We start from the raw sequence: 21,166 nt of genomic DNA on the forward strand, positions 1-21,166 counted from the left end.
CCAACCGACTTGATTTGATGATAGAAAATTGGCGTTGACTGTGATAACTTTCAAGGTCCAAATTAGCTAGAAAAGAAACGGGCGACTGACCGTCACCAAGCGATTGAAACCGAGCTAGCTGTAACCGTAATGTAAAACGAGATCTCGAGACCTACCCCAGCTAGCTAGGTTGGTTCGCTGTGTTGCGTGAACGGCAATTTGCGAGAAACACGGTTCCTGCCATTCTTGCCATGGTGGCTCTACAGGCTCTGGTTCTGCGTCAGCAACAGCATTTCACGTCGGTAGGCTTTTCGGGTGCTGGGTTTCTGGCGTGCTATCATTTGGGTGTAGTTCAATGTCTGCGGGATCAGGGGTTGTTGCATTGCGCCTTGGAAAAAGACAAGGTGATTCCGCTCACTGGAGTCAGCGCTGGGGCTTTGACCGCCGTCGCCATTGCCGCGGATATAGAACCTTCTGACTGCATGTCAGTGGTTCTATCGTGCGCTCACAAAGCGCGGGAAGCAGGACGCCTGAATACGTGGCAACCTGGTTTTTCGTTGGTCGATGTGGTGGAACACTATACGCAAAAAATGCTTCTACACGTTGACGAAGAAGCGTTTTTACATCGGATCGATCACGGAAAACGATTACGAATCGGCCTAACGGATCGCCGGGTCTTTCCTCCAATACGTAATCGACACGCTGAATGCTACGTTGATAGATATAGAGGGCTGCAGGACGCAATCGCTGTCTGTGTGCTGTCAAGCTTCGTTCCAGGGTGGACCGGTCCAGTCCAAGGACGCCGCGACACGACTCACAGAGCTGTCTCAAGGGCCGCTCAACGATTGGACCAAATGATAGAATTCAAATGTGTAAAACGAACTATTACCGATGCGCCGATTCGATTAAAGCCAGAAGATAGTACTGCTCGAGAGACTTGCTGGGATGGCGGTCTCGTCAACGCTTTTCCAATTTTCGACGCTCGCACCTTGCTGGTGACTCCGATCGCCGCGCATTTCCCATCCCACTCTATCTGCATTCACCCCGGTATGGAGTATGATAGTGCAAATGTCCACAGGTTCGCTTGGACGGATCGAGTGCACGTGCACTGGACAGCAGCAAACGCCTACAATTTCCGATGTCTATTAGCGAGCTCGGAACCTGATGTCTTGCATGCGAAATTTTCTCAAGGTTATGACAACGCAACGCGCTATCTTAAACAACATGGTATTCGGCAAACTTATACAGCACCGGTGGTATCTCCCTCAATAAGTACAAATGTGGTGCAATAGCGCACTCAACCTGCAAGAACCCACGATACTCGAATGCAGATTGCTCTGAGATCGTCATGATTGGATAGGTCATCTTGAGGATACATAAAAGAAGCCCAAGAAGTGGATCCGGGACTTCGGGGATCACCGTGCTGTCGTAATCGAAAGACGGTGGCCTACATCGAAGCTAATGTAGGTGGAGACAATAAGTAAACCACGGCTCCTTAAGTGTTACCAATCTTTCCATTGAATCAAGTCAGGCCGCTGTCTGCTTTTGATGTACGAGGCTTGTCCATTGACATTCGAGCAAATCTTTAATTACCGATCTTCAGCAAATCGACAAGTCTTCGGTAGACTGCAATAGAACTCGCGACAGCTAGTTTCAAAATAACTCTGACTGTGAAAGGAGGAAGAGTTACAAGCAAGGCTCGTGTCAAAATTTGCTTGACTTGCTGTTACTGTTAGGTAAACCTATTGACAGTGAAAGCTCATGGTGGATGAGGGAAATTAGCCAAATCATAATTTAAATTTAGACTATTAAACAATGTGAGTTCTATGTACCCTACTAAACTTAGGGGAAGTGCGAGGCGAAAATGGAAAAGCTGAGAGGGCCGTGTTTCCTTTCGGATGCTTGCGGAAGACAGGAGTGTTCAACACTTAAATCTTATGCTTTCCTCCTATGATGCGTTCAGCCGACGTAGAATACTGAGACAAGCAGGCTGTCCATCTTGTTTCAACACAAGGCTTGTGGTTTGAAATCGCTAGTACAGCTACGCTTCGACTTCCAAGATTGGGCCGGGCACCCAAAAGAGCAGTTAGCCAATCTACATGACTGGAACAATTCCAAACGATGCCCTTGCGATCGGCGCGGGGGCATTTTTCGGAGCCATGTCACGACACCAAGCCGGTCGCTTGGCCAGCGAGTGGATCGCGGTTGATCCCAATCGTCTCGGAAGATACCAAGGTTGGCATACAGCGGCAATTAATGTGGGCGGGAGCTTTCTCCTTGGTGGTGTTACGGGAGCCCCGCTAGTTTCAGGACCCTCCCAACCGGGCTCGACCCCTTCGGTTTTTGGCCTAACGCCTCGGACAAAACTGATGCTGGGCGTTGGCTTTTGTGGATCTTTCACGACGTTTTCTACTTTCTCGGTCGATATAGCGACGTGGTTGGCGCAAGGACAGACCACCAAGGCTGCTTCGTATATTTTAGCCAATAATGTGGGCGGAATCGTCGCGGCGTCCGCCGGGATGCTGCTTGTAAAGAAACTTTTTGGATAGCCCCCTCTCTATATGTGATCTATATTAATCCTCTGGCAACAATGAGTGGGCCAAATCGAACATGAGGAGATAATTGTTGGAAGCCGCGTTCGTCAAATACTAATCGGACTGAAGCACCCTCATTTTCTGGTAAAAAGATAGCCGGGTACACTGTCCCTCGAAATCTGTTGACCGCCAACTCGTGCAAAGGCTCCCCATTCAAAACGAACTGCACCATTGGAAGATCTGACTGTTGGACTGCAATACCTACCGTATCTTCGTTCGAAACAGTGATCTTTCGCATCAAGTCTGTTCCGGTCGAATCTGGTAATTCTGCGTCCCAGCGAGACACAGTAGAGCATTAGCTAATGATCCTCTCCCACACATCTTTAGGACAACACTTCTTCACTGCTTACCTTCTTCCTGTTGCTCCAATGCAGTATAGAATTTCCGGTCTTTTTTCGTCGCAACCCCCAGCATGATTTCTTGCGGTCCCTTCCCTTCGGGAAGATCTACGTGACCTTCCCAATAGGCAGCATCTTGCTCGACCGCCACGCCTAGTAAAGCAAGGCCATAGCCGGATACCTATTCAGTATCATCAATGAATGTGAATTACGAAAAGAAACCGGACGCACAGTAGGGATCGAAGGAATGTGTTCTTTACTTACGGTTGTTCGGTCTTTGATCTCGATTGAAGGAGCCGACATGACCCTGCTGATCGACAACGATTTTTCGGAGCTTGAATCTCTAGAACTACATGGCTTCATTTCCGTCTCTTTCTCGGGCGAACCCTGTTTCTCAAGGCATGAGCAACAACATCCCATCGCGCTTTGTATGCTGTTATTTCGGAAAGTGAAAAGAGACGGGACGTTTTGTCTTTACAGTCAGAAAGTGTATACATGCACTTGTAAGGAAGTGTGGCGATTCATACGATGCGCGTGGCCTTACTCTAAAAACAGGCGAGGACCACATCGAACGACTCCAGTTATTCATCCATCAGCTCTCCTCCCTTACTGCTCTCCCCCGTCACAATCGGGATTCGCCAGTCACGATTTGATCCTCATAGTTAACATCAAAACTGTACCGGAGCGAGAAGCCAGCCATAGGCAGCACATAGTTCTTCAATAGTTTTGCTCTAGCTAGGTACTGGACGCACTCAACATCACAGATCAATTGTTGTAAATAATGTAAGCCATAAGATGAAGGACACTGCTTGCAGGTGCGCTCAACTGTGTTCGAGCTTGATAGCTAATAGAACGGCGACAAGCAGTTGGTGAGCAAGGACAAGTACGATCTGAAAATGACTGTGTGCCGCATACGAGCGATGCCTTCTGCCGAGCATATGCAGAGAAAGAAACCTGGGATGGTCACATAAAGAAGCCAAATAACCCTAACGTTGGCTTTTTACGTTTTTCCAAAACACGGACTATATCGCTTATTTTTGGTTTCAGACGACTCAAACGCTCTTTATTCATTATTGCCAACAGTTATCATGCCGCTGCGGCTCCTTGAGGGTGCAGTTTAGCGAACCCGTACAAATGGAACCCGCATAAACGAAAATCAAACTCACTGCCCCCAGCTCGCTTGGAAATACGTGCAGCGTCGGACATTGTTTCAACCACGGCGTCGGTATTCCCTCTTTGTAATTCGAGGTTGGCAATACTATTGAGCGTCCTGGCGATGCACAAATCTTCTTCAAAGAAGTTGTCCCGTTGTATCTGCAGGATTTCACGAAAGCAGCTCAATGCATCCTGGAGATCTCCTCGCTGCTGATAGATCTGACCGACATACCGAAGCGTTAGGCAGACATCAGGATGGGTTGGACCGAGAGCAGTTTTTTCCACTCGTATCGTTTCCCGATAGAATTCTACCGCTTCATCCTCTTGCCCTAGTTCCATATACACTGTTGCGACGTTGTAAAGGATAATGGCAACATCTTGGTGAGAATCACCCAAAACATTTCGCCGAATGTTCAAACTTTGACCAAAGCTAGTCAGAGCCTTGGTAAATTGAGCAAGCTTGAAGAAAACAAGCCCTATGGAATTAAGGGAGGACGCCACGTCAAGATTGCTTTCAGTATACAGCTTGCGACGAATCGCCAAAGCCTCTTGATACATCTCCAATGCAACAGCAAAATTTCCACTTTGGTAGTAAATAAGCCCAATATTTGACAAAGTCAGGGCAACATTTGGGTCGCATTTTCCGAAGGCTCGGACTTGGAGCGAAAACGCTTCTTCGTAGAGCCTCAAAGCCGAATCGTACTCTCCACGCTGCTTAAAAATTTGTCCAATGTTTGATAGCGTTACGGCAATGTTTGGATGTGCATCCGCCAGCACTTCACGTTCCATATACAATCCTTGTAGGTACATGTCGATGGCAGAGTCAAAATCTCCGGCTTCATAATGTAGATTTCCGATCTTGTTCATTATTGATGCGACTTCAGCATGTTCCCCCATCGAAGAGCGATATCCTGAGAGTACTTCGTGGTACAGGCTTAGTGCTCTTGGAAAATCTCGCTTCTTGTGGAATATCTGCGCCATGCATTTCAAGATAGTGCAGACGTCTCGATGCTCTCGACCTAATTTGGGAATGGCAATCCGTAGGAAGTCTTTGTAGTAGTAGATTGCAGTATCCATTTCCTTCAGTTGCTGAAACGTTTGTCCAGTGTTATACACAGTTGCGGCGACATCCAAATTTTCTGCTCCCAGTGAATTCCTTCGAATGTTCAGCGCTTCTGAATAGACAGAGAGAGCCTCCTTGTAACGTTTCTCCATGTAGTAAACTCTTCCGAGATTGTTAAGAGTAGTAGCAATCGCGACCAGTTCTCCGGGTATGTTTCTCTGTAGCGTGAGGGCCCTTGTCAAAAATTCCATAGAACGTTTGGGCTTGGCTTCGGGGAGGTGGAAGTACAGAACCCCAAGGCAGTTCAATGTCGCTGCCAGGTGTCGCCTGTCTCCATCCTCCCAGCTAAATACCAGCGCTTCTTGAAAGGTCTCAATGGCCTTTTCAAAATCTCCGTTTCTATAACGCGTGTATCCAATGCCGTGCAGGATCGGCACAACACTTTGGCGCGCTTGGTCTCTCGACATGTACTCTGTCATGACTAGGGCGTCGACAAACAGTCCATGGCCAGTTTCGTAGTCGAGTCGGTCTACCTGAAGTTGACCCATATTGTACAGTACAGTCGCAATCTCTGAGCTCTGCGTTTCGGCCGTGTCTCTTTTTGGCATGGGAAGGCGAAGATATGCGGCAAAGACTCGCATTCCTTCGTCATACTCACGTCTTCGGAAACCGGACACAGTCTCTCGATTGATACCCAATGTCGGCCCCTTTGCACCACTCCACTTTTGGTAGGCGTTGCTGGTCGGTCGAGTATCCGCAGCAGGCAAAACGTGCACCGTAGCTATCGCTTCCGCATCGCAAAGAGCTTGGCGGAAGCACTGTAATGCGGCACTCATCCTAGAGGACTCGGCAAATTGAATACCTGCGTTGTTTAAGCTTGCGATTGAATCGTAGTGTTGTCTTCTGTTGACGAAATGGTTTTCTTGAGCTAGTAACGGACTCCCCGTATGACCAGACACAATATTGCATTTATCGGTGACGCTTTCCAGATGCTGAGGAAGTGCGATCGCTCTCGTCAGCTTGAGCTCCTTCATTTCGCTAGCAATCGACGGGATCGAATTTGGCACGCCGATGTGAAGGGTGGTAAGCATCTTAAAGCTCTTGGACTAGCGCAACATTTTATGACAAGAATCCAACGTTCGACTAAATATCGCGCTCCATCGACCGTGGGGATTTCCAATCCTGTTTTTCGGCTTTGTTTCGGAGCTGGACGTTACATCAGTTGCGGGAGCTACTTTAGATCAGTTAAGGGCCTCTCGAAGAGAAGGCACAAATTGCCCCATCCCCAAACTGTTCGCTTTACATTTTCTTTAAGCAATCCCGCGAATTATGTTTAGAAAATAGAATAGATTGACATTCTATTCTAGTCGTTAAAATGTATTCTACGCCAGAGAGGCTTCATTGTTCAATTATGTTTCTAATCACCGAAACCAATAGGTGTATATATCTCGAGACTTCGTCGTCTGAACATCCTACCTTTATTATAGTTCGGTTTTCCGTGTTCTCTAGCGAACAATAAGGGCAATGGTCGACTGGAAGCCAATGAAAATTAATTTTCATTCACGTCTTCTATTTGTATCATCATGAGCTATCTAAAAACAATTTCCCATACACATAGATGCGCATTTATACTTAATTGAATGTGGCACTTCAATGAAATAGAGTTTGATCTTCAACACGACTCATTAGTTAGCTCTAATCGTAGTTCCCGATGTTCGAGATCCTCATTGTTGAAAGGCCCTATGGGGTATTGACCTAAATTTCCGCCATTACAATAGTCCGAATTTGCGAGGGGAAAAAAGCTCTCGAAAAAGTGCTCTCGCAAGCTAGAGAGGTAGCGCAGTTCCACTCTTACTGTTCCCAGGCAAAGAAAAAGCGTATAAACGGCCCATTTTGGGAACTACTTTGAATATCCTACATTTGGCTTTTCTATGTGTTGTGATTGATTTGAAAGCGAAGATGCGCATTCCGCTAGTCCGGTTCAAGCAGCCACCACGGAAAACCCAGTCGTCTCTTCCAATTCGACGTACTTTAGATATTGTACTAAGAGTATAGAGCCACACAGTTCCGGATCAAGTTTCCGTCCTCATGAACTATTGTTTTCATTTGCCGCCGTGAAGAAGCAGCCCCTGCCTTGTATTGCCAGCAAATTGATAATACAAGATGTTTACCGTCCAGTGAACGCCCTGTATCGGTCAGAAATCCAGGGGCTTTAGACATGTGCAAAGTCCATCAATTCTTCACTTCTAGCATGGAATGCTCTTGACTTTTTATCAGTTAGCTCTAAAACAATCAAAAATTCGTCGTTCTGGCCTAATTGTTATCTCCTCAAAATCAAGATGGAACGGTGAAATCGCTTGCAAGAAAGATTTACTTTACCATAATAGGGTCTGAAATGTGCCTCGAATTGGTCCTGCACATTCACATACATCCAATAAATAAAAATTGCGTTGGCTTCCGAAGGAAGAAACACTCAATTAGGAAGGCCTCCCATCTTTACTTACCGTTTTACGTGAAGTCAATCTAGATATTGTTGTGGCATAACGCATGAAACGAGCGAGATCAGTAGTGCTGCAAAATTCTGTCCTGCTATTGCATCCTGTAGATCTGATTTACAGGCATCGACGTTTTGTCTCGTCCTCTATTGATTTTGCGTGTTTACTGTTAGAATTGCCTGGTCGTAAATCGTTGTCCTCTCTATGCATGGATGGTTAACTTACTCCAATCGATCCCGATACAACTGTCAACAAAACAGACGATGACTGTAGTCATGAAAGCAGAATTCAGCCCCTGTTCCTCTGATATTTGTGAAATTGTCTTTTTTCAGATATTGCCCCTTCAGGGGTTGCTACTCAGAAATGAGGTTCACTGAAACATTCAGAAACGACTCAAATTCACAGGCTTATATGATCATCATAAAAATCCGTAGACGCAGAGTCATATTAAAAAAGGCATATCTACCCACTGTTCCGGAATACTTCGTAAATATATGTTCGGACATATCCCATGACCACGTATGAGTAGTAGAACATTCAACAGGAAAGTCATTGTCAATAAATTTCCAGTCATTCTGATACTACAAATACGGGTAGTCAGACACTTTCTTCATCCCGCCAAACAGTCCATCTCAATCACTGTTCACACAAATCTTTCCACTGGAATCCCTAAACATAAAAACAGCAGGAACAATGAGCTTACCTCGCTCCGCAATCGTAACTCCCGCTCTTCATGAGATGTACATGGACGAGCACTCTATGGTCCAAATGGGAATGGTCGTTCGTCACAACAATTTAGGTGTTGCGTGCATTGAATCTGGCGCATACGAAAGGGCGGGTCAGTACTTTCGACGTGCGTTGGACAAGGCCAGTGAAACAACGTTTTTCTCCTTGCCTCAGTCGGAAAGCTACATCAAGCCTGGCGAAGTATCCAGAAGTCTATACATCTATCAACGCGGAGAGTATGACGAAGGAATGCACACTTTCTCTGACCCGTTCTTCCTCGATGTGGCATTTTCTACAATGCACAGTGCAACAGCAACAATTCTTTTCAACATTGGACAGTTACACTTGCGTCTCGACAACAACGAGGAGGCGTCGGCTTCGTTTTTGCGAGCTTTGCATATTGCCCAGTGGAGCAACGAAGATATTCTACATGACAGCGAAGAGGGCGTTTGTGTAATGGCAATTCTGCACAACATTGGTCATGTGCAGTACCGCAGCGGAAACTACGAAGACGCCGTCCGGACTTACGCCAAGGCACTTCATTTGGCAAAAAATGCTTTTTGCAAGAACTCACACCGAATGTTGGAGGTTGCTGCTACACTGAATTGTCTCGGGGTTCTCTACTTCCATCTGCCAAAGGCGGAGACAGAGAGGGCCATGGAGCTGTACGTTGAGTCGCTCGCCATACGAAATGCCGTCCACGGAGTTGACTGCGAAAGCACTGAGATCGCAACAACCCTGAACAATATTGGACGCATCTATTATATGAAAGGCGAACACGACAAGGCCCTCGAACTATACCGTCAAGCCCTCCGCATGCGACGAAGTTTGCTCGGCAGCGAACACTTGGACGTTGCTGCCACAATCTACAACGCCGGTCAAACACACCACCAACGCGGCGACTTGGTCGAAGCGATGGAACTTTACAAAGAATTTCTATCGATTGCTCGTAAGCGCCTTGGTATCCATCACAGAGATGTGGCTATTATGCTCAAGTGTATGGCACAGATTCACCATGAACGCAAAGAATACGAAAGCGCGAAGCAATTCTATGAAGAAGCGCTATCTGTTGGAAAAGCTGCCCTCGGAAACTATCACCCTGAAGTTGCCAGTACATTGAACAAGCTTGGCAACTTGCTCTACGAAAAAGGTGACTTGGAAAACGCCATTCGCGTATATAAAAGCGGTTTGGAGGTGGAACGTGCCGTCCTCGATGTTTTTCACCCAAACGTTGTCGTGACCTTGACCAACATTGGACAAATCCATAAACTTCGTGGAGAATACCAGGCGGCCCTACGGCTCTATAAAGAAGCATTGGCAATTCAGCGCAATAGTCTAGGGGCTGCGCATCCGAATCTTTCCGCCACCCTATCGTCGATTGCTCTGATTCATTACCAAACACGAAGTTTTTCCAAATCTTTGGATGTGTACCAGGAGGCGCTGCGCATCCGCCGCGACGCGTATGGCGATAACAACCTTGAAGTCGCGTCGACGCTCAATTCGATCGGTTTGGTCTTGTTCAAGATGGAACAACACGAACTCGCAATGCAGAGTTTCCAAGAAAGCCTTCGCATTCGCCGAGAAGTGTTGGGCAAGGATCACCGCGATGTTGCTATTATTCTCTACAATATTGCAACAATTCACATGGAAATTGGCAACGACGACGAAGCCATGAACTTTTATAGGGAAACGCTACGTGTCGAGCGCACATCCTTGGGTGAAAACTATCGTGATGTTGTCTTGACGACACAGCACGTAGGTCAGGTCCACCAGCAACGTGGAGAATTGACCGAGGCCCTCTACTACTTCCAACAGGCGCTCGATTTGCAAAAGGCGGCGCCACAACAGAATTATGGAGCTATTGCGCAAACTTTGAACCATATTGGCAATGTGCTCTTACAACGCGGTGACGCACAAGGGCTCGTCCATGCATTTTCCGAGGCCTTGCGCTTCCTTCGCTTGGGAGGCAAGAGTAACGACGAATTGACCGTTTCGGGATTCAACTTTTACGGGCTTTCCAAAATGCACCCCGAATGCGCGCCTGTAGCCTAAAATATTTTTATTCGAACTGTACCATTACAAATGTACGCCCAGCTTATGAACCTCCTTTTGGTCGCCGGAGACGGTTCATCCCCTTTCCTTGGAAGGATGTGCCGAAACTAATGATGTTCCGTATAGTGCTAAGGACGTTCATCGACACCTAACATTGATTTGGTGAAGTAGGGTTTCTTTTAGCCCTCACGAGCGCGACCTTGCCACTTCACGATTACCGTGAACTCGCACGCTCGCGAGTTCTCTGGAATGAGACGCGATGGCTCGGGTTCCAAACAAAATGGCCCCTCACGAAAAGCGGGATCACGCATCTCACTGGAAACTTTCCCTTGTTCACTGTCAAGAGAATCCAAATGAATTAGAGAAGAACAAGGTAAATTCCACAACACTCAAAATTAAACCCGCTGGGCTGCTGGTTAAGTACATGTTACTTTCCAGTGGGAATCAGCAAATCTGACGCGATCCGACTCTTCCTTTTTTAAAGACGATACGAAGACACCAATAGACGACGTGTTGTGACGTACCAGTACTGTGGCTCAATGGTTTGACGCTTTGGGAATGTGCTACAATTAATTTCGGTGACTGTTAGGTCTTTTTTCGAACAAAGCTAACAGAGTCACAGCTAACAGAGTCACCGCCAACCTCATGGTTTCCCGTCTCTCTGTCGATGCATCCCAGCGATCGGGTAGCCAGCGTTTAAACTCGAACGGATCCAAGACTACCGCAACGGATACGAGGTTTGATTCGGACTCATTGTATTGGAGTGCGGTCTGGTGGAATCTCAAATATTTGCTAGGCAGACGGATGGAGTCTTTTCTTTCCGGGACGCGTTCCGCTTTTTGGTACAGTCTACATCGTTCTACCATGGGTTTCACTTTGGATCGACACACGCAACACAAAAGAGTGAGTGTGTGAATGTGTATAAAATATATATATAAATATATATACTGGACCATTTTACTTCAAAAAAATCTTTGGCACCGATGCGGGTGGTGTCGTCGACATTGATCGTTGTCTGGTTTTGGATGCGTAAAGTGGGTTGTTTACAATCCCTTGTTGTAGAAGAACTGCTCGTAGGGCCGCGCCGTGAGGGGATCACGCAAATGCTGAAACTGTGATTCGACGTCCTGAGCGTCCAACGTTGCCATTTGCGGAAAAATTGCCACGGTCAGGGGAAGTCCGAGTCCGAAACTAGTCAAGACGAGGCCGGTGGTGATCGGCACGGTCATGCGCGGGTTGCGTTGTAGATAGCGTCGAATGGGGGGAACCGCGGTGAGGAGTAGGGGCGGCACGAAATAGACGGGTGCCTGTAGAATAGCCCGGGAGAGTGTGGTGGCGTAAACACCCTGGGCGGCGGCGATGGAACTCGTGGCGCCGGGGAGAATGTCGTTGCCGTCAGCGTCGAGTAGGGGAATCCCGGACTCGATTTCCGGACTACGGACAATGTAGCAGTTGAGACTGGAGGCAATGACGGCCGATGGGAAGGCTACCCAGCGCAACATAGCTTTGGCGCGTGCCGGTTCGAAGCGCTTCTGAATAGTCGTAGCGAGGCCAAAGGCGACGAGGAGTGCGGATCCTACCGCAGCGGCGTAACTGATGGCCAATGTTTCGTTGGTCATGTCGCTGGAAGCGTTGCGGTTGTAGTAGTTGACTAGAGCATTCTGTGACTGGTTGGCCCATGACCAAAAGAGCAAAGCGGGAGTGGAGGTACTCGCCACCATGCTGACACAAATAGGTCCGTTGTAGGGGACATATCCGCTCATCCGAAAGGGTCTCGGAATGAATTCTCCGGTATCGGGATGTAGGGCGGCGTCCACAATCCTTCGGGCTTCCCACAATGCGCGGTTGTGCACGGTGCCTTGGAAGTCTTTATAGTTCTGTATCATTTCTTGCGAACGCTTGACTTGCGCTTCGGTATAAAAGAGGAGTCGGGGATCACAAGCGAGTAGCATTTTGGAAAAGCGTCCGACGAAGGAAGTCTGATCGAAGCGCTGTGCTTGCGGATGATAGGTCGGAGCGGACGCCGCCGATGTGGTTTCCACTACCGCGGCGGATGCGGAAACGAAGGAAATCGCACACAAGGCTGCCAACGCTGTCTTGCCAATCGGCACCGAATTGTTCGCGTGGGTGCCGCTCGTGCTCGTGGTAGTAGCACTGGTGCTGGTACCGCCGCTACTGGGAGTCGTCGCTGTCGATTTGGTACGCCGCCACACGGCGGTGGATTGGCGGAGTGTAGCCAGAGGACGAGTATACATGACGGACAGTGACTGTGACGGTGATTGGACGGTGGAAGACTGCGAACGCGACAACAAAACGGGTACAATTGGAAGCTGACGCTGCAAGCTGTGGCTTGGTTGGCTGCAATGCAAATTCGAAACGTCTGTTTGGTAAAGACTAAGACTGATTGGGTAATGTAAGTTTTGTGGGGTAGTGCTCTGCTCTAGTTGCCCTTCGTACCGTCAACGGCTTCCGGTCACCATTGGGAGAGAGGAAGGGGTTCGTGTTGCGTTGGTTTCGGGCTCGGATCGGATTTGCCCCACACACTGTCGGGAGCAGGGAGTGCCGTTCGTACGGTAGGTCGGACGGGTGCCGGAACGAACGGGACATTTTTCTCTGGCCACGGGGAATCCAACCATCGTCGTGCGCAAGTGCGTACGTTCCGGAGAGCCCCAGGGACGGGTGGCGGCAGAACGGAGGGGACGGGATTGGTGCTCCAAATGTTGCTGGCTGTCTATCCATATCCTCGAAGGTATCATAGTAGTACACGCAACGGAAGATGCAAACTTCCCTTTCTTCACGGCAAACTGACAGACCGTGACGAAAGTGCGCATTACCCTAACCCCTATATACGATATACGATTGGTCCAAAAAGCGTGTAACAGTGACCAGGAAACGGGCATTTTGCTCACTCATCTTTTGGCGACCCGATCCCTTCCTTCCAGTACCGTCCGATTATTGATATTCTCCCCGGGCGAGGCCAAGCCACACTCACGGCATGATTCGTTCGTCATTGCCGACACTGGCAGCCTCCCAGTAGGTCCGTCTTCTAGATTCTTGACCCTCTATGTACTCCTAGCAATGCCACAAAAGATATTGGTGTTGCACGGCAACCGCCAGACGGGCCAGCTCTTGTTGGGTCGCATGGACAAGCTCCGCAAACGATTGCGTCAACAGAACGTGGAACTCGTGGCACCCGATGCTCCCTGGGAACATCCGGAAGATCCGCAAAGGCGGACTTGGTGGAAACGACAACAAGGAATTGACAATAAAGATGTCTACATTGGTTTGGAAGAGTCCATGGCAATGTTGCAGAGCCTTTGGGAACGAGATAAGGACTTCGTCGGCTTGTTGGGGTTTTCGCAAGGGGCACGCCTCACCCATCTACTTGGTCTCTCTCATCAGCGTAGCCGTCACGCACGGGAATCAGAAACTGCCTTTGCCGGACTCCGCTTGGTCGTAATGGTGGCCGGGTACGATGCCCCCCTTCCACCAGAATTCAATCGTTGCTATCCAACCGTGGATGAGCTCGACGAATGTGTCACGATACCGTCGCTGCACGTGTGGGGGACAGCGGACAAGCTCATTCGACCCGCACAAAGTCTCGCAGTCACCAGCAGTTACCGTTGTCCCCAACTGCACGAACACGACGGAGGTCATCACGTACCCATGCGCGCCGCCAATGTACGCGCTTACGTGGATTTTATACGGACGGTCCTCAACGGAACGATCGAGTTGCCCCACCAGTCGTCACCACCGACAGCTCACTTTGCTGCTATTGTGGAACCTGTTTCACTCGATGAAGAGACTGCACAAATGCACATTGACGAAATTGAAGCTCTCGCAGCTATTTTTCCTGAAGAATTCCAATTGCTCTCTCGAGTGTTGGACGACGGTAATTACGCTCATCCAATCTCTTATTGCATCCAGCTTCAGGCCTCGGAGGAAGGAATTTGGCCAAAGCACCCCTTGACTCTGGAATTTCGGTATCCGTACAACTACCCGCAAGATGCTTTACCAGACATTAAGCTGATTCACGACAACAACATGATGGAGTTTTCGACCAGTCAAGTGGAGGCGTGTTTGGAAGCCGTAGCAGAGGCGGCACGGAAAGAACAAGGCATGCCCTCCGTCATGTCGTGTGTGTACGCTGCGCGTGACTTTTTCGAATCCGGGTCCATGGAGACGACTCGGATGCATGCTTTCCCGAGTCCGGAAAACGGCAGTCCCGGTGGCCTGCCTCTAGAGGACAAGGATATCCATCTGTCACCCTTGAGTGTCTCGCTACGACCATCGTCGACGGAGCGCATACATGAGTGCAATTTACAAGGCCTGAAAATAGCGGAATCCATTCTTCAGAGAACAAGTCCCAACGTCAGACCCTATGAATCACACAGCATGGGAAATGGAGGAGTGTGGAAATATATGATTGGCCTTGTTGGCAAACCATCGGCTGGAAAAAGTACTTTTTTTAATGCTGCCACAGCCTTTGCCCGGCAACGTGATGACTCAGAAACTGTGTTGGGCGGTGCTACCATGGCCCCGCATCCGTTTACAACGATTGATCCAAACAACGGATTTTGTCTTCTCCCGGCACCCCAAGACTCCTGCCCCGAAGAGGACTATGAGGGCGACTTGACGTTTGGATCGACGCATGGACGCAACAACCACGGTAGGAGGCTAATTCCAATGCTACTGCGTGACGTGGCAGGATTAGTACCCAATGCGTACCAAGGTCGAGGCAGAGGCAATAAATTTCTGCATGATCTCACGGGTGCGGACGTTCTCGTTCATGTACTCGATGCCAGTGGAACAGCGGATTCCGAAGGAAACACTGTCGGAGTTGAAGCTGACGGCACACCAGGTGCCGGGGCATCGCATCCTCTGCATGATCTGGCATGGATTCGCAACGAATTGATCGAATGGTTGTACACAAATATAATGTTCAAATGGGACACAATCCAAAGGAAAGGGCGATCCAAACTGTCACTGATGTTTAGTGGATACGGTCAGACGGAAGCAGTTACGCGAACTGTTTTCGACGAGGTAGAAAGATTCTTGGAAGAAGCAGAGCACCGCGAGCGAGCATTGGATCGACTTGAGCAATGGGATGCTGGAGACTTGCATCGCCTTATATCTGCTTTTTTGGGTGTTCGATTTCCGATGGCCTTGGCATTGAACAAGTACGACTTAACGAGCGCCAAAAGAAACGTAGAAGACATCTTAAACGCCCTACCGATTCACGGGGCCCATATTGGAATACCGCTGTCCGCTCATCGGGAAATGCTGTTTGTCAAACAGGGCATTGAACGTGCGCTCGGTGCTGCCGTTGTCACTAGCAATCTCGGTGCAGAGGTCCCAACCGGTGTCTGGAAATGCTTACAGGCAGCAGTATCGCTTCGTGAGCCTCTGTTGATATTTCCAGTTGTGGATTTTACGAGCTACTCTCCGCTTCCTGGATTGAACAGACTGGCGACGGAGGAGTCCTCGTTGCCCAGCGTTGGAATGATTGCTTGCTTGGAGGCTGCTGGCGGTAGTCGACCGACGCTCTGGGACCCCAACCTTCGAGTATATACATCTTCGGCAAGTAAAAAAGGAGGCGTGGCGTTGAGAGACGTCCTTGTATTGAAACAAGGGTCCACGGTAGAGGACGCATTTTTTGCTTTGAAAAATCTCGGCGCTCTAGGAGGCGAATTTGTCAGAGCAGAGGCGGCTGACAAAATTGGCGCCGCTTCACGTCTTGTTCCAAAGAATCAGATCCTATCCAAGCAAAGTCGAATCTTAAAGATTATGACAAGCAAGCGAGCAAACTGGCAAGCTAAATAGAAGCGGTCCCGCGAAGCCTTGTGCTAGATTTTACAAGTGACCTCTTATCCCTTATACTTCTATGTAAAACAACTATTCAAGATCGAAATCTAATGTCGGACCCACTGCACCGCCTTCGACGATTCGGCCTCGTCACTCCGTTTCGGTGCGGGCTTAGTCGGTCGAATCAATCGACCCCGATGTTTTTGATTCTCGATATGCTTGGCTGGAACTTCGATTGCCATACCAGGCGGAATAGTTTGCAGCCGATAATCGCCATAGGAAATGCGAATCAATCGTGTGACCGTTACTAAAAAAAATTTCGGTGAGGAAGACAAGTGAAGTAAAAGGAGTCTGAGGTGTGCGGCGGCTCAAGGTCGGTACTTACATCCTAAATACTTGAAAACGTTTCGAATTTGGCGATTCTTTCCCTCTGTGCAAGTCACTTTTAGCCACTTATTTGTTGATTGCGATTGCCGAGTGCTTTCGGGTATGATCCTCATTGGAGGATACCTTATACCTTCCACAGTTACCCCTTTCCGTATTCGGGCCAACTTGTGGTCCGTAAGCAAGCCATGTACTCGAACGCGATACGTTCGATGCAATTTATTTGACGGCAGCTCCATCTCTCTAGCATACTTTCCATCATTAGTCACCAAAATCAGTCCTTCTGTGTTCATGTCGAGGCGTCCCACGGATTTAAGATGAAGTCGAGTCTTGCCAACTTTGCCGACACCACCTCGTATCAATCGCTGCAATAAAGAGGGACGATCGTAAGGATCGTTGTCAGCGACTATTTCTCCCGGAAGTTTATGCGCGATCCAAACGCGGGTTTTGTGAACCGAATTTTCTTCTCCTGCAACGGAACGAGGACCCTTACTTGATCGAAGGTTTACCACCTTTCCGTTCACCTTCAAAGCTCCATCATTCAAGTCCTCCTCTTTCAGCATCATCATGGGCGATGTTAACACATTTCCTGCCAGAGTCACATCTCCTGATCGTATCATCCTTTCCGCTTCTCGACGGCTGATCACCAGGTTTTCTGTATGCAGGGATAACACTTTAGAAAGACGAACGGTGTCGGTAGAGAAGATGGAGGCATGGGGCTTGCTTGGAGAAGAAGCAAAACAACGATGCAATATGGGAATTTTTGTATTGAAAAGCCCGTCACCGTGTTGGGACATTAAAACCTTCTCTGGATTGCATAGTGCGGCATTGCGAAAAAGTCGCAGTATAGGTTTGTTCGTCGATATCGATCTCATGGTCGACTGTAAGTGGATGCGACCCATGCTTTTCGTTAGCTCACTGACAGTTCCTGGCTTGCGGTTCTGAGCGTTTTGTCGCACGTATGTCTTTTCGGACCCAAATATCAGAATGATATCTACCTGTGACGAAAAAATCTTGAAAGTGACTGTGAACGAAATCAGACTTTCTTGGCTTCCTCACAGTTAACACTTGCGTTTACAGTTAACTGTACAGATAAAATTGCTTACTGTTTCATTAGTTACAGTTAGTGTGATGTAACAGGTGCACGTTTCCCTTGACGATAATCCCAGACTGCTGTATCTTTTCTATAGACCGAATCATGCTTTTTTGCCGGTGAGCTTACGCGAAACTTACTCTCCTCCAAAGGGTGTGTAGTTTGACGAGGACAATTTATCCCGTCGCTGCCCGCATCCTTTTCCTTTTTTAGTCTTGCGAGTTTTAGCTGGGACAAGACGGCACAAATATGCTGTACCATGTGGCTTCTTCCAAATTGGACATCGTACAAAAATCTGTTGTTTTTTTAATCATTTCCTTGATAAAGGTATGTGCTCCTGCAGTACAAATGTCAATCCCTAGAGTACTCATCGTTAGGCTACTCTCTTGAGCAACGATCTTCGACCATTTCTGCAAAATATCAGTTGAGATATCTTTCCGGTCTAGTCAGGTGGACGTCGTGTTGGTCGACCGTGATGTTGGCCCAACAGCAAACTATGACAGAGGAGTTCACACTCTTACAGGTCATTGACACCGATGCAATGACAGTAAAAGCTCCTTCGAATCTACGAACTGCGTTGATCATTGGCAGAGCATGAATCATTGGACCGATCGTTGGCTGTTGCGATGCGAATTAAATTTTGCCGGCTAAAGTTCCACGTCTGAAAGGTAACATGGGAGATACTTCACAGTCCAGACTAAAGCCTGGATGCGACCGGTTTCTTAATGCATGGTCCTTTCGTTAGTAGAGATCGTCCGATAGGTCGTACGTTACACGAAGAGACTTCCCCAAAACTTCCTGAATAAGCCTTGCTGCTACGATATGATCCCCTTTTCCAAAGCCATAGCTAAAGCCGTACACTTTTGCCGTACTGCTCTCGGGCTGGTAGTCGATGCGACCCCCTCCCGTAACTTCCACTGTGTAACCAGCTGCCTCGATCCATTCCCTAGGGTCTTGGGCTACGTTGCCGTGATAGGGTCCTCCGCATTCCGACGGAGCAGCGCTAACGACGAAGCATTGAACGACTTTGTCGTTTGGATGGGTAGCGCGTATCAATACGTACTTATTCTTTCCCGGTGACAACGAAACACGTGGCGGTAAGAGATCTGGGCGTGCTTCTTGCCTCGTCTCGGATATTCTGGACGAGGACTCGGTGCTTTCCTCGGGTGGGTCAAGGATTGCAGGAGTCGCGTCCAGAGTGCTGTGAAAGAGTTCCAGAAAAGCTGACCACCAAGCGGATTCGAGTCGAAAGCGATTCCAGCGTTGCGAACGAACCAAAATGTCACCCTCTCTATCGGGGTCGCGAAAGGCCAACTCGCAGCACTGCAAGGCCAACTGCTCCGTCCCTATATAAAATTGTTCGTTGGTAGGATTCCGGGGAACCGCCCCTCCGTACTGCGCATCGCCAACGAGAGGAAATCCCAGTGTCGACAATTGGCCCCGTATTTGATGTGTTCGTCCCGTGAGTAATTCAATTTCGACTTCGACCACGGCCTTGGCTTGTGGTGGAATCCGTTTGGCTTGACCAGACGCATCCTGCCAGAGCGCTTCGGCCAGATCTTGTCCGGCCGGACTCCCAACGAGTTCACAAACGTTTCCTACCTTGACAATTTTGAGCAAACACTCGGGCCACTGGGTATCGTCCGGTGGGTGTTCCACGAATCGCTTCGGTGCGCGAATGCTAGGCTCCAAGTAATGTCGTAACACATTGCTTTCGCGTTGGTAATCCCGTAGAAAGTCCGCAGCGTGGTGTGCCGACCAGGTACTGGTCGTTGCGTTGACCACGGGAGGTGACTGTAAACATACTAAACAACGGTAGAGCTTGTGTACACTACCGAGTGATTCGTGGTTGCGGTCATCGCCGTCGCCCGACAGCTGGCGGGCGGTTTTGCTACGCAACAAACTCGCAAAATAAGCCGCAAAGGGTTTGTGGGTGGCAACGACGACCAATCCCGACGTGTTTTGATCCAGACGTTGTGGTGTCGTGATGTAGACATCCCTGGCGTCGGCCGTTGGCGATTGCCAAGCGCGGGCTTGTTTGAGACAATCCGCGACGTTTTCTCGACAATTGTCGACCGTCATATGGACGGGTACCATACTGGGTTTCCGGATCACCAACCAACCCTTGTCGGTATCTTCCGCCACTATGACACCCGGTTTATCTCCCGACGTGTCGTGGATTGACTTGGACCAATCGTACCGGTGTGCGTGGGGGAAGCGCCGTGGATGATGGTGGACGCGCAGGTAGTCACCGGCTTGCAACGCCGGTGCGGTCTGGTCGAGTCGGACGGGTTTTCCCCCCAGTGCGGGATCACGCGGGGCATTCGCCGGTAGGAACCAGACACTCCCCAAGTGCAGTAATTCCGTGGCGTTGAGTTCGGTGACGGCGAGATTCTGTTTCTTACGATCCGTCAGTATCCGCTGGACGGCGTCGGTCACCGATAAGGGGGCTTGGGCAGCGTCCAGCAAGATGTGATCCACAAATCCGGACGAGGAATGGGAGGATCCTTTCCATTCGTCCGTCGGGTTGGCAATCGCCGACGAGAAGCATGTTGGGGTGACTGCAGGAATGGGAACTTGGCGTCGAACGACAATCCGACGCCAACCAAAGGTTGCCCACGCAGTTGTCGGACGCGCCAACACCGTGGTCGTGAACATGAGACCTACCCACAACCTTGACAACATGAACCAATGTACGAACAGTAAGGAAGAGAATTGGTGTTGTGTTGTCTGGGATGGACACGGGGGATGATGGGTGGCGTGGGATTCTTATCCTAACGATTCCAATGTCGTTCCATCAGCAATCTTTGGGAATGGATGTTGTTTGGTCGTGGTGTGTCTGTCCGCGGTACGGTTTTGAACCCGTTCGCAACGAACTGTCACACGGGAGCAGTCAGGCTCGGATTGGCTTTCTCATTCCTGTACCGTCACGTCCGTTGAGAAATGGTTTGGATACAATAGTAGAATTGCCCTACCAGAGATCGCGATCCAAGTCTCGTCACATAGAAACACACATATAGACAGACACTATGATTCGCCAACCTTTTGTTTCTCACAATCAACCGACACACACAAGAGGGACGGTACCTGGCCTGTCACACTCAAACCCGTTCGTCGAAGCCTTTTTGATTCGTCGCGTCCGCAAGGACGACCGACTCCAGCGCGGCCTTGAATCGTGGACAGAATCACATCTCGACCGGCGGGGCAAATCCCATACAGACGTATCATACGTATCATACACAGAGTATACCTGCTTCCGAGACAACATTTGGTATCCTCGCTTCCAGTGTCTGTCCCGGTGGTCTCCAGAAGCGCTACGGTCCGTCTCTGCCTACAATAGCTCTTTTTCTGACCATTGACACACTGTGTATTGTAAGCATTGTGAACCATCCATCCATTGCTCCGAAAATTGCATGCCCCACGACGTATGGGAAACAAGGCGTCGCAAACCGGCATTGGCGTCAAGGTCGATCAAGCGGGCT

At 49.1% G+C, this 21,166-nt stretch overlaps 8 protein-coding genes across 8 annotated transcripts; 3 read left to right on the forward strand and 5 right to left on the reverse strand.

The window, feature by feature from the left end:
- Nucleotides 1-230: 230 nt before the first annotated feature.
- On the forward strand, nucleotides 231-1,271 carry PHATRDRAFT_46570 (predicted protein; the record flags this gene model as incomplete). Its single annotated transcript, XM_002180855.1, has 1 exon — nucleotides 231-1,271. The coding sequence occupies one exon, from the start codon at nucleotides 231-233 to the stop codon at nucleotides 1,269-1,271; it is 1,041 nt and encodes a 346-aa protein (XP_002180891.1).
- A 656-nt stretch (nucleotides 1,272-1,927) lies between these two features.
- PHATRDRAFT_46571 (predicted protein) lies at nucleotides 1,928-3,331 on the reverse strand (the record flags this gene model as incomplete). The annotated part of the gene is made up of 4 exons (XM_002181031.1): nucleotides 1,928-2,536; nucleotides 2,779-2,840; nucleotides 2,924-3,092; nucleotides 3,176-3,331. 4 exons carry the CDS (start codon nucleotides 3,329-3,331, stop codon nucleotides 2,075-2,077), a joined length of 849 nt encoding a protein of 282 aa, XP_002181067.1. The 3' UTR covers nucleotides 1,928-2,074.
- A 623-nt stretch (nucleotides 3,332-3,954) lies between these two features.
- On the reverse strand, nucleotides 3,955-6,444 carry PHATRDRAFT_54602 (predicted protein). The gene has a single exon (XM_002181032.1). The coding sequence runs from the start codon at nucleotides 6,218-6,220 to the stop codon at nucleotides 3,998-4,000; it is 2,223 nt and encodes a 740-aa protein (XP_002181068.1). The 5' UTR covers nucleotides 6,221-6,444; the 3' UTR covers nucleotides 3,955-3,997.
- A 1,840-nt stretch (nucleotides 6,445-8,284) lies between these two features.
- On the forward strand, nucleotides 8,285-10,402 carry PHATRDRAFT_46573 (TPR repeat-contain kinesin light chain; the record flags this gene model as incomplete). Its single annotated transcript, XM_002180856.1, has 1 exon — nucleotides 8,285-10,402. Exon 1 carries the CDS (start codon nucleotides 8,318-8,320, stop codon nucleotides 10,400-10,402), a length of 2,085 nt encoding a protein of 694 aa, XP_002180892.1. The 5' UTR covers nucleotides 8,285-8,317.
- A 1,043-nt stretch (nucleotides 10,403-11,445) lies between these two features.
- Nucleotides 11,446-12,423, reverse strand: PHATRDRAFT_13034 (iron carrier; the record flags this gene model as incomplete). The annotated part of the gene is made up of 1 exon (XM_002181033.1): nucleotides 11,446-12,423. A coding segment is annotated over one exon (978 nt), but the record flags the coding sequence as incomplete, so codon positions are not given.
- A 2,401-nt stretch (nucleotides 12,424-14,824) lies between these two features.
- On the forward strand, nucleotides 14,825-15,637 carry PHATRDRAFT_3131 (predicted protein; the record flags this gene model as incomplete). Its single annotated transcript, XM_002180857.1, has 1 exon — nucleotides 14,825-15,637. A coding segment is annotated over one exon (813 nt), but the record flags the coding sequence as incomplete, so codon positions are not given.
- Nucleotides 15,638-16,232: 595 nt separating this feature from the next.
- PHATRDRAFT_20893 (predicted protein) lies at nucleotides 16,233-17,465 on the reverse strand. Its single transcript, XM_002181034.1, has 2 exons — nucleotides 16,593-17,465; nucleotides 16,233-16,514 (listed from the first exon to the last, which is right to left on the reverse strand). Exons 1-2 carry the CDS (start codon nucleotides 17,386-17,388, stop codon nucleotides 16,315-16,317), a joined length of 996 nt encoding a protein of 331 aa, XP_002181070.1. The 5' UTR covers nucleotides 17,389-17,465; the 3' UTR covers nucleotides 16,233-16,314.
- Nucleotides 17,466-18,370: 905 nt separating this feature from the next.
- PHATRDRAFT_46577 (predicted protein) lies at nucleotides 18,371-20,390 on the reverse strand. The gene is made up of 2 exons (XM_002181035.1): nucleotides 19,491-20,390; nucleotides 18,371-19,370 (listed from the first exon to the last, which is right to left on the reverse strand). Exons 1-2 carry the CDS (start codon nucleotides 20,367-20,369, stop codon nucleotides 18,426-18,428), a joined length of 1,824 nt encoding a protein of 607 aa, XP_002181071.1. The 5' UTR covers nucleotides 20,370-20,390; the 3' UTR covers nucleotides 18,371-18,425.
- Between the last annotated feature and the right edge of the window lie 776 nt (nucleotides 20,391-21,166).

Source organism: Phaeodactylum tricornutum, chromosome 10 (assembly GCF_000150955.2).
Source record: "Phaeodactylum tricornutum CCAP 1055/1 chromosome 10, whole genome shotgun sequence".
Taxonomy (NCBI): domain Eukaryota; phylum Bacillariophyta; class Bacillariophyceae; order Surirellales; family Neidiaceae; genus Phaeodactylum; species Phaeodactylum tricornutum.

Bases quoted from the DNA above. Each gene is read 5' to 3' on its own strand.
- PHATRDRAFT_54602 (XM_002181032.1), bottom strand. From the start codon at position 6,220: ATGCTTACCACCCTTCACATCGGCGTGCCAAATTCGATCCCGTCGATT.
- PHATRDRAFT_20893 (XM_002181034.1), bottom strand. From the start codon at position 17,388: ATGTCCCAACACGGTGACGGGCTTTTCAATACAAAAATTCCCATATTG. The intron at 16,515-16,592 runs GTAAGTACCGAC...AATTTTTTTTAG, and splicing joins CGTTTTCAAGTATTTAGGAT to TAACGGTCACACGATTGATT.
- PHATRDRAFT_46577 (XM_002181035.1), bottom strand. From the start codon at position 20,369: ATGTTGTCAAGGTTGTGGGTAGGTCTCATGTTCACGACCACGGTGTTG. The intron at 19,371-19,490 runs GTATGTTTACAG...CATTACTTGGAG, and splicing joins ACAAGCTCTACCGTTGTTTA to CCTAGCATTCGCGCACCGAA.